Source organism: Mirounga angustirostris, unplaced genomic scaffold, assembly GCF_029215605.1.
Source record: "Mirounga angustirostris isolate CCGP_5_RB_7025 unplaced genomic scaffold, mMirAng1.0.hap1 SCAF_5, whole genome shotgun sequence".
Classification (NCBI taxonomy): domain Eukaryota; kingdom Metazoa; phylum Chordata; class Mammalia; order Carnivora; family Phocidae; genus Mirounga; species Mirounga angustirostris.
Window position 1 is genome coordinate 74,827,242 of NW_026991713.1, and position 12,287 is coordinate 74,839,528.

Consider the following 12,287-nt stretch of genomic DNA (forward strand, 5'->3'; position numbering starts at 1 on the left):
GGAGGGTCAGAGGGAGAAGCAGGCTCCTCGCTGAGCAGGGAGCCCGATGTGGGACTCGATCCCAGGACTCCGGGACCATGACCTGAGTCGAAGGCAGTCACTTAACCGACTGAGCCACCCAGGCGCCCTATTTATTCATTTATTTGAGAGAGTGAGAGAGAGAGAGAGAGCACATGAGAGGGGGGAGGGTCAGAGGGAGAAGCAGACTCCCTGCTGAGCAGGGAGTCCGATGCGGGACTCGATCCCGGGACTCCAGGATCATGACCTGAGCCGAAGGCAGTCGCTTAACCAACTGAGCCACCCAGGCGCCCCAAGCCAATTCCTTATAATACACGTGCACACATACACATACCCACACACCCTACTGGTTCTGTTTCTCTGAAAATCCTGAATACAGGGATCCCCTTTGGGATGTCATAGCCTGGCTACCAGCAGTTTAATATCTACACAGGAAGAGTCATTCAATGAGGGGAAAATGGCCTCTCCTGACCACAACATGCCTAACCCTTCTTCCAGTCATGGTGCTCTCCAGCAAATCATGCTGTTTAGGAATACATGAATATGCCTGGAATAGGATATAGCTAGGCACACCTTATTATCCCTTCCTTATTAGATTCCTAAGAAGAGAAAGAGTCCTGAAGGCAGTTTATACTCTGCTCAAAGCTTTCAAACACAAACATAAACAAAATCACATAATTAGATAAACTGGCCTCAGCAATGACCTGCTGAGGCCATTGTGGAATTGAAAGGAAAATGGGAGGGGTGCCTGGGTGGCTCAGTTGGTTAAGCGACTGCCTTCAGCTCAGGTCATGATCCCAGGGTCCTGGGATCGAGCCCCGCGTCGGGCTCCCTGCTCCGCGGGAAGCCTGCTTCTCCCTCTCCCACTCCCCCTGCTTGTGTTCCCTCTCTCGCTGTGTCTCTCTCTGTCAAATAAATAAATAAATAAATCTTTAAAAAAAAAAAAAAAAAAAGAAAGGAAAATGGGAGGTAGAGACAACAGACAGTGGTAGAAAGTACACTGATCTCTGTTTTGGAGCATCACAAATTTTCTCCATTACAAGTGACCGAATTATTCATGCTTGCCTCAAAATACCTTAGTATTACCAAATATTAACCTAAATAGTTATGGAACTCCCCTACCCAGTTCTCACCCCCTCCACCAACATTTGCCTGGTTAAGCAAATGAACCACTGTAACCACGCCACCTGGGGTCATGCCCGACACATCACCCCTCTCTCATCCTGCTGCTAATGTAGCCTGTCCCCACGGAGCAGCAGCACCTACAGAGCATCCCTCTACAACCATCCTCTGATCACTGAAACTGCTACTTCTCCATGCTCTCCTTACAGTTCCTCATCTTCCCATGAAAACAGTACCTGGAGCCTACCCTGACAGTTTCCATGTTGGGAGAAAAGTAAGTGCCACCACACCAACATGTTAAAATATTTCTTGCATATGAGCTTCTTAAACCTATACTTTCTAGGGGTGCCTGGGTGGCTCAGTTGGTTAAGCGTCTGCCTTCTGCTCAGGGTCCTGGGACCAAGCCCCTCATTGGGCTCCCTGCTCAGCGAGGAGCCTGCTTCTCCCTCTCCTGCTCCCCCTGCTTGTGCTCCTTCTCTGTCAGATATATAAATAAAATCTTAAAAAAACAAACTATACTCTCTATTGTCTTTACCTCATCGCCTCTCATTTCCACAATATATCCTGCCCTAGGGCCGCTATACCACTCTAGTTTTTAATCCCTATCACAAATTGAAGTTGTAGGCAGAATAGATACTATACACAATTTAGAGATGAGGACACAAAGACAAAAAAAGATAAACTGACTTGTACAAGATCAGACTATAAATAAAACTACAATTAGGACCCATTTTTCTTTTTCTTTAAATTTTTTATTGTTATGTTAATCACCATACATTACATCATTAGTTTTACATGTAGTGTTCCATGCTTCATTGTTTGTGCGTAACACCCAGTGCTCCTTGCAGAACGTGCCCTCTTTAATACCCATCACCAGGCTACCCCATCCCCCCACCCCCCTCCCCTCTAGAACCCTCAGTTTGTTTTTCAGAGTCCATCGTCTCTCATGGTTTGTCTACCCCTCCGATTTCCCCCCCTTCATTCTTCCCCTCCTGCTATCTTCTTCTTTTTTTTTTTTTCTTAACATATATTGCATTATTTGTTTCAGAGGTACAGATCTGAGATTCAACAGTCTTGCACAATTCACAGCGCTTACCAGAGCACATACCCGCCCCAGTGTCTATCACCCAGTCACCCCATTCCTCTCAACCCCCACCACTCCAGCAACCCTCAGTTTGTTTCCTGAGATTAAGAATTCCTCATATCAGTTAGGTCATATGATACATGTCTTTCTCTGTTTGACTTATTTCGCTCAGCATAATACCCTCCAGTTCCATTCACGTCGTTGCAAATGGCAAGATCTCATTCCTTTTGATGGCTGCATAATATTCCATTGTATATATATACACCACATCTTCTTTATCCATTCATCTGTCGATGGACATCTTGGCTCTTTCCACAGTTTGGCTATTGTGGACATTGCTGCTATAAACATCGGGGTGCACATACCCCTTCGGATCCCTACTTTTGCATCTTTGGGGTAAATACCCAGTAGTGCAATTGCTGGATCATATGGTAGCTCTATTTTCAACTTTTTGAGGAACCTCCATACTGTTTTCCAGAGTGGCTGCACCAGCTTGCATTCCCACCAACAGTGTAGGAGGGCTCCCCTTTCTCCGCATGCCCGCCAACATCTGTCGTTTCCTGACTTGTTAATTTTAGCCATTCTGACTGGTGTGAGGTGGTATCTCATTGAGGTTTTGATTTGGATTTCCCTGATGCCAAGCGATATTGAGCTCTTTTTCATGTGTCTGTTGGCCATTTGGATGTCTTCTTTGGGAAAATGTCTGTTCTTGTCTTCTCCCCATTTCTTGATGGGATTATTTGTTCTTTGGGTGTTGAGTTTGATATGTTCTTTATAGATTTTGGATACTAGCCCTTTATCTGATATATCATTTGCAAATATCTTCTCCCATTCTGTCGGCTGTCTTTTGGTTTTGTTGACTGTTTCCTTTGCTTTGCAAAAGCTTTTTATCTTGATGAAGTCCCAATAGTTCATTTTTGCCCTTGCTTCCCTTGCCTTTGGCAATGTTTCAACGAAGAAGTTGCTGCAGCTGAGGTCGAAGAGGTTGCTGCCTGTGTTCTCCTTTAGGATTTTGATGGACTCCTGTCTCATATTTAGGTCTTTCAACCATTTTGAGTCTATTTTTGTTTGTAGTGTAAGGAAATAGGACCCATTTTTCTATTAATTTATTTTACACAGGGAGGATATATAAGTTATCAAAAGCATAAGATCTCAAGTCAGATTATATTTGCTCTACCACTTATCACAATATGACCCTCGATTAAGTTTATGAATCTATTAGTTTATTAACCTAAACTATTAGTGGCTTGGTTTCCTTATCTGTAAAACCCAGAACAGTATTGACCTTCAACTGGTTTTTGAGATTTCATAAGATAAAATGGGTAAAACCCTTGAACGTTGCCTGACACATAGGAAACCATTAACAAACTTTATCCATTCTCCTTATTGTTTTATAACTGAATCAGCCTTTCAATGGTTATGATATACATGCCCTACTCACACTTATCCTTTTTAATCTTTTGTAGAATCATGAATTTCAGCTGAAAGAGACCAAACACATTTAAAAACCACAGATAAGTCCAGTGTTTATTTGCATAGCATGTTTTATTGGGTCACATGCAAATACATGCTTAGCAAAAACTTTAAAAGGAAGTTGGGGGGCACTTGGGTGGCTCAGTTGGTTAATGTCTGACTCTTGATCTTAGCTCAGGTCTTGATCTCAGGGTTGTGAGTTCATAGCCCTATGCTGGGCTCCACACTGGGCATGGAGCTTACTTAAAAAAAAAAGTTGGGACAGAAAGTAAATACCACAACTTGAATAACACTTCTACCTGTTGAGTTGGCTGTTTATTGGCTGTGTAAAATAGCCAGTAAGTGCAGAACTTAATTTTTCTGTTATGGGGTCACTTTATAGAACATTGACCAAACACACAGTCTTGATATGGCTACATTCTAAACTTAAATGGCAAGTACCTTAGGCAGTGCTCTTCCTCTGCCATTTTAGACCTTGGGCCTTTACCCAAAACATTCAATTGCTCTGCCCACATGGCTTAATGCTTCTGCAAAGAAGTGGGCAGGCGGTCAGAAGATCCAAGTTCTCATTTAAATCTCACGTAACCTTTTCAGACCTCAATATTGCCAATGACAATACCACCCACTCGTCTACTGCACAGATTCTTCAGAACAAAAACAGTCAAGACAAACCATAAAACACAGGCACTGGCTTCCAGGTTTGCTGCACAGAGGGAAAAAACCATCTGTGGGGATGGTATCCTCCCAATAAAGGCATCCTAAATATGTGAAGTACAAAGTCTGTAAGAATGGGTTATTTGCCTTTAAACAATGATAGGTGAGGGATACTTTCTTGTGCTATGCTCTTGAACTTGTCTCCAAAATAATTAGTATTTTAATTTGTATGTAAGCCACAATAAAAATACTCTTGACATCGACATTCCCAATTTCATATTATAGAAGGTTTTGGTATCAAGGTTTTTAGTAGTAAGGCAGACCTGGAATGACACTTCACTAGCCATCTCCTCTACTAGCTATGTGACTTTGAGCAAGTTAGCTAACCTTGTAGTTCCCTGGGTTCTGTTTGCTTTTTGGTACAGGTGGTCATATTGAACAAAGAAGCCAATTTCATCTTCTCTCACAGGATTATGAGGAGCAAATGAGGCCACACACACCACGTTATGAACAAGACAGCACCAGCCCACACCGCTGCCCTAGTCCATCAGCAGCTGGGGCAGCAGTCTGTTTCATTCACGCCTGGATTTCCAAAGCTGTCTCAAGTGGATTTGCTAGGTGATATGAGTTAACACAAGCCCGCTGATCCAAGAACTGCCAGAAGTAAGTTTAAAACCTATCCACAGAAGACATACAGGGTTTTAGCAAGACCGTTAGCTGTGATTCACAGTACCTATGTTGCATTTTTCTTTCTGTTCTCACTGCCTTTAATCAGAGCTCTGGGCATGAGTACGTGTAGGGAGAGCTGATAAAAATGACAATGCCCCATCTGAAGCTCCCAGGTCTACGACCCAAACTTGCATGTTTCAAGTTCCTCTTCTGTAGGAGTGCTGACAATACTGACTCCATCTTTGGCCCTCCATCTTGCTCATGTTTGCTCAATGATGTCTCCTGGGGCTGTGTGTTCTGGGCCCATTGGAGATTAATATACACACTTTAGAGATGTCTGCCAAGACTGGGATGGTGGGAAGGCTTGTTTTGGTCTCTCACGAATCTGTTAGAGATAACATAGTCTTCCTTCTTTCCTGATGCACAGGTGGTGCCACAAGATCTAATTAAAGGGTGGCTGTCAATTGGGTGCATGCAAACCCTTCGAGGTGCATGCGAACCCTTTGGTCCTACTACAGTGCCCTTCTGTGTGTCCGCTCGCTCTATAAAATCTGTGGACTAAGGTCTGGACTTTGTGGAGAATAGCTATGCAGCTGCGATGGATCATCATCCTCTGCCCGATCAACCCTGTCAGTCAGTTACCCTGAATCAAACTCTGTGTAATCTATATGAAGTGGCCTTCTTCATTTTCTGGCCTCAAAGTGCCCTCTTGGTTTGGGAGATACTTTACTGTCTCTCCCCCACCTTCTTACGCATTCACATTTTGAATTTGGCCCTGGATGTTGCCAATCTGCCAAAAAAGAATGTTTTCTTATCTTTTTCTCTAAGGCATAAGATTTTTCAAACTGCGGTCTCATTCCACTAGTGGGTCTGACAGAAAACGGAGTTATGTACGCACACAGAAAGGATAAATTTTATTCCAGAAACACATGTGTATACACACACACATAGTGTTATACTGGATTGTGGTTCATAAGTTTGAAAACCACTATTCAAAAGCACAGTTACTGACTGCTCTCCTTTTGAGAATAAGTAACTGATGGTAACACTACTTTTTAAAAGGTCACTGCGATCACAAAAGAAAGTTTAAAAGGCTAGACTGTTAAGAAGAAAGTTCTCCCTCCTACTTTAGCACATTGGTCCAACTGATCACTAATAGGTCCAAATAACTGGTATACTATTTTCAAGCCAAGAGACAGATACGAAACGAATCATGAGGGAGAGGGCAGGTACAGAGGAAAAAACATTTTATTAATCCTAGGTATGGTGTTAGATTATACACTAGGCACACATACAGACGTCCTCCTTTAATCCCCCCAATCCTGTAAGTATCATGATGTGGTAGCTACACTTCATAGTTCTGCATTTTAAATGATGACCTGATGAAGGTCATTTTCTTGTAGTCACAGGACTGACGAGTTTGGTCATTACCACCCGTGGACCAGCAGTGCCTGGTTTGGGCAGGATAGGGCCTACCTTCAGGATTATGGATAACCAGAAGGTACAATTTAGAACATCCTCCCACCTCTAGCTTTTTCCATAAATAGACAGCACTTAAAACAATAGCTTACTTGGCACAGAACTGGAACTCGGTGAGCAAGAACAGCCCGTGACTTGCTGTAAGATCTTGGGAAAGCCGGCATTTCCATGGACCTCTATTTGTGTATCTATAAAGTAAGTATAACAGTGTCTTAACTCCCTGATCACAGAACTTTGCAAGGTTTAGACAGCTAAGATTTTATGATTCATGCCTTTAAGAGGACACATTCTAAGTAATAAATTCCATCACCAGAAACTTCATCAGAATTAAAATAAGTAGCAGAGATACAAACTCTAGGGCACAAATTCTTTCCCTGTGGCATCCTGACTGGCTAGGCCCGCCCTCTCCCACCCCCGAAGGTAGGGCTGACCCGGCTTCCTAACCTCCTAGGTCTGCCTAGGATTCTTGCCTGTCCTGCCACCTAGTGGCAGCAGGGATTAACAGGACCAGAGCAAGTGCTGACTCCTTGTGTTCAAGAGCGGTTCCCTCAGCCCCCTGCTGAGACGGAGCCTTTCCCCTTGGATCCTAGCTTTCAGATGCCTCCTACCTCACAAAGCCTGTCTTCATTAGGACAAACTTCACTTCCAAAGGAGCCATCAATGGAGAAGCCACTATCTTTGCTACCATTTGTTTAAATGGTAAAACATACAGATGGGATTTTAAAGAGACTTAAAGACCCATACAAGTAGAAAATGATCCGTACTCAGAAATTATCCATCTATTAGATTCAAGGCAACTGTGCTACACAACTCTGGGGTCCCAAAGGGGCATTCACAAGCTAGCATTTACGAATGTCACCACATGGACCATTCACATATGTCCAAGGGCCCTGATGAGAGACTCATCACTACTTAATATATCTAAGTTTGAGAACCAAAACTTGTCAGAACTCCCTCTTCTTTCTTTGTATCAGGAGCCACCTGGCCTTATATGCAAAGCTAAGCTCCAGAAACGCTTACTTATTTAGAAAAAAAAAAAAAAGAAAAGAAAAATCTTCCGGGCGCCTGGATGGTTCAGTCAGTTAAGTGTCTGCCTTCGGCTCAGGTCATGATCTCAGGGTCCTGGGATCAAGCCCCTCATGGGGCTCCCTGCTCAGCGGGGAGCCTGCTTGTCCCTCTCCCTCTTCCCCTCCCTTGCTCATGCTCTGTCTCTCTCAAATAAATCAAATCTTAAAAAAAAAAAAAAACTTCAAACAAACCCTAACTTAATAGCCCTTATTATTAAGGGGTCAAATGGCCTCCAGCTTTCTACAGCTCTCAGTTGGCTCCCACTTATATTCAAAATAGAAAAACTCTGTGAAGGGTGGGCAAGTAGTTGAAAGGGATTAATAGGTATCAACTTCCAGTTATAAAATAAGTCATGGGGATGAAAAGTATAGCACAGGAAATATAGTTGATAATACTGTAATAATGCTGTATGGTGACAGAGCTAACTACACTTACGGTGAACACTGAGTGATATACAGAGTTGTTGAATCACTATATTGTATACCTGAAACTAATACAACATTGTATGTCAACTGTACTTCAGTAACAAGAGTTAAAAAGATAAGAAAAGCTCTCTGTGAATGGTCCCCTCATGCTGAGCCCAAAAGGGATAAAGCAGCATAGGGCTATGTAGCACATTTCCTTTCTTTTAATCAAGTTGCCCCTTCCCCTAAAGGGGAGAAACAGCAGCTAATCTTCTTTGTGTCTTTTTTTTTTTTTTTAATTGTTTCAATGAAAGGCAGAAAAGTTCAGAAAAAGATTAAGGAGAACCTACATTTATTAAGAACCTGCCATGTGACAGACACCAAGCTAAGATTTTTTTATATATAATCTTTCTCAAGAAAAATTAAAGCAATGGGACTACAGTCAGAAATCAATCCCCACTTTGTCAATTACTGCGGGTATAACCTTGAAAACACATTTAAATTCTCTGAAGCCTAGTTTCCTCCCATGTAAAATGGAAATCATGTATTCCATAATGGGTACTACACGGCTCTGCACTGTGCCTGGCACGTGTTGGTTGTATTCTCTCCCTCATTGTGGCCCTGGTTATACTTTCTTGAAACAACTGGAGGTGTGGAGAGGAGGGCGGCGGGGGGAAGGCAGCTTTAGGGAGCTAAGTAGAGTCCCAAGCATTTCTGCACTTACAAACTATCTCCAGCCTTTTGTCTATTTCTAAAAACATTTGCGGGGCACCTGGGTGGCTCAGTGTTAGGTGTCTGCCTTCAGCTCGGGTTATGGTCCCAGGGTCCGAGCCCGGTCTTGGGCTCCCTGCTCGGCATGGGGGGCGGGGAGCTGCTTCTCCCTCTCCCACTCCCCCTGCTTGTGTTCCTGCTCTCGCTATCTCTGTCAAATAAATAAGTAAAATCTTTAAAAAAATACTTACAAACCTACTTAGACGAAAATTAAGTTTCATTTAAATACAAGCATATAGTGGCTTCCTCAGATGAAAAAGAAATATGCAGAAAAAGAAGTAATGCATTATCGTATTTGACAATTATCAGGAAAGGCAAACCATGGAGTAAGCTGTGAAGGCATTTAAGGCTGCCACATGGAGAACGGAAAAGTAATTTTTATACCAACTCTCCTAGGACAGATATGAAGTGTTTACTTGTTATTAGCCACCTGACTTTATGCAGAAACCAAACCAAATCCATAACGAAAAGGTCATAGTTAAAACCTTTAAAAAGACAAAGATAATAGTCACAGGGCAGAGGGCATAAACTGGGAACAAGCAGATACTTCCATTTAAAAAATACACAACATTCTTGAAATTCCCCCAGGAAGGTTTCTGTTGCTTTATAACACCTCTCAGTGTTCTGCAGAAATACGCGGATTCAAATTCCACTTCTGCTAGTTGTATAAGTTCACAGCAAATAAATAAAGTACCTGGCAAAAAGACATCAAAAGAACCGAAGAAACAGATGAATCAAGGGAAATATTACGACTAAACTCATCGAGTAAAAGCCTCTTAAGCACGGAGGCATTTTTCTTCACCTCGTTAGCTTCTAAGACTGAACGAATCATTTGAAAACTTTTTTTTTTTTTAAAGATTTTATTTATTTGAGAGAGAGAGTGAGAGAGAGAGAGAGCACAAGAGGGGGTAGTGGGAGAGGGAGAAGCAGACTCCCTGCCGAGCAGGGAGCCCGATGCGGGACTTGATCCCGGGACTCCAGGATCATGACCTGAGCCGAAGGCAGTCGCCTAACCAACTGAGCCACCCAGGCGCCCCCATTTGAAAACTTTTATTACAAGCCTGGAGATACATAAGGAGCCATGAAAACCTTCATCTGACAAGGGCTTAATTAAATACAACAGTAAATTGTGTATTTACATCAGTGTGAGTTGAATATTGCTTATGTTTTTCCCCCCATATGTTCCTGATTCAGATTAGGACTGACTTTCAAAAGGAAAAATATTTTTTTCCTAACTGGGTATTCTATTATCATACAAAAACTTAGAAAAATCAATATTAACTTCGAACATGATGAATAAATGCTGAACTCTCAGACACAGGAACAACACACATCATATATGGATTAGATGTTTCAAGTAGGGTTTCTATAAATACAACTTCATTAAAAATTCACTAGTAATCTACTGGAAAAAATGGGTTACTTGTATTCTTTATCTCAGTTAATAGCATTTTAAAATCCCTAGTTATTCAATAGAAACAATATGTAGAAAGCCCATGAATTTTTAAGAGACCTGGGTGAAATACTCAATCTGTAATACAGTAATTGTGATCTTGGGCAAGGTATTTCATTTCTCTGAACCTTAGTTTTGCTGTCTATAAAATGACAGTGTCTATTTCAGAGGAGTAACGTTAACTTATTACAGAAAATATACAAAGGACACCATAAGGTCTACAGTACCTAGTAAGAATCTAAGATCCTCAGATCACCAACTCTTCTTTGCCTTAGTTTTTCAGCATCTTTCTCTAAACCAATCTTCTCAAGTTTTTTTCATACAACCCATTAAAACTTCTGACTCTGCACCCCAAGAGAGGAGTATTTATAAATTATACATGGATGACTATACTAGTACATTATAAAATACACAAAAATAGAATTTTTAATAAGAGGATATAAAGATAAAATGAAAAGCAGTTTTAAATATTGGCTTCATAATATTACTTAATATCTCAAAGCACGATAAAGCTTAAGTCAAAGTTCATACTTCATACTGGATATACATCCAGACTTCAAAGAATCTTTGTGATAATTCTGATTTTAGTTTTTTGATCACCCTCTTGTCCCATCAGGTTAAACATTATTTTTGCATCATGATGTGACTCAGAGCTACTAGAAGTGCAAGCTCTACTATTTACTTACTGTTCACTTGCATTTTATTGTTAGGCTTATCTTCAAACTGTGGTTTCCTTAAGAGTATTTTTGCACTCATGTATCATTTTGTGAGAGTTTAAAGCTAGCCAATATATTGTGTAAATCCACTGAACCAAATACATACGAACTGTAACGTCTAGCAAAATATTAAAAGCAAAGACAAAAAAGCCCTGCCATCCCCTCTGAGTCACAGGCCTACCTTTCTCCTTTCAGGAAGCCTTACCTAACACATGGGATGTGACAATGTAACATTCAGACGAGGAAGTCACCATCAACAGATGTAATAACTAAGATGATTTTTCAACATACATAATAAATGCTGGTAAGGATTTTTAAAAAATAATCAAAAGTTCAAATATTTTCTCCCAACACCTGGATTATTTTACATGCCTCCAAGTATACACACACCCTATACCCCACTTAGCCTTCAACTTTTATTTTTATTGTTATGTTACTCACCATACATTACATCATTAGTTTTTGATGTAGTGTTCCACGATTCATTGTTTGCGTATAACACCCAGTGCTCCATTCAGTATATGCCCTCTTTAATGCCCATCACCAGGCTAACCCATCCCTCTACCCCCCTCCCCTCTAGAACCCTCAGTTTGTTTTTCAGAGTCCATAGTCTCTCATGGTTCATTTCCCCCTCCAATTCCACCCCCCTTCATTTTTCCCTTCCTACTATCTTCTTTCTTTTTAACATATAATGTATTATTTGTTTCAGAGGTACAGGTCTGTGATTCAACAGTCTTACACAATTCACAACACTCACCATAGCACATACCCTCCCCAATGTCTATCACCCAGCCACCCCATCCCTCCCACCCCCCACCACTCCAGCAACCCTCAGTTTGTTTCCTGAGATTAAGAATTCCTCATATCAGTGAGATCATATGATACATGTCTTTCTCTGATTGACTTATTTCGCTCAGCATAATACCCTCCAGTTCCATCCACGTCGTTGCAAATGGCAAGATCTCATTCCTTTTGATGGCTGCATAATATTCCAGTGTGTGTGTGTGTGTGTGTGTGTGTGTGTGTGTGTGTGTATACATATCTTCTTTATCCATTCATCTGTCGACAGACATCTTGGCTCTTTCCATAGTTTGGCTATTATGGATATTGCTGCTATAAACATTGGGGTGCACGTACCCCTTCAGCCTTCAACTTTTGATACAGCTCCTCCAGTCTATGTTCTGCATGGCTTAAAACTGTTATCTTTCTAAATTATTAGTCTGATCACATTACCCACTCCCCTCTCAGATATCCTCAATGGCACTACAACTCCTTACAGGGTAAATCCAAACCCTTCAGCCTTGCATAAAAAGCTTATGATGTGGATAAGGATATTATCTATATCCAGCTTTATCTCTTACCAATGCCCACACTAA

The 12,287-nt window shown here is 41.5% G+C and overlaps 1 protein-coding gene across 1 annotated transcript in view; it reads right to left on the reverse strand.

The window, feature by feature from the left end:
* Nucleotides 1–12,287, reverse strand: part of FGD4 (FYVE, RhoGEF and PH domain containing 4) — a 213,756-nt gene that overhangs the window by 153,462 nt on the left and 48,007 nt on the right. The window contains exon 2 of the mRNA XM_064591407.1: nt 6,592–6,687. Coding sequence (XP_064447477.1) covers nt 6,592–6,687 — 96 coding nt within the window. The remainder of the gene's footprint in view (nt 1–6,591; nt 6,688–12,287) is intronic.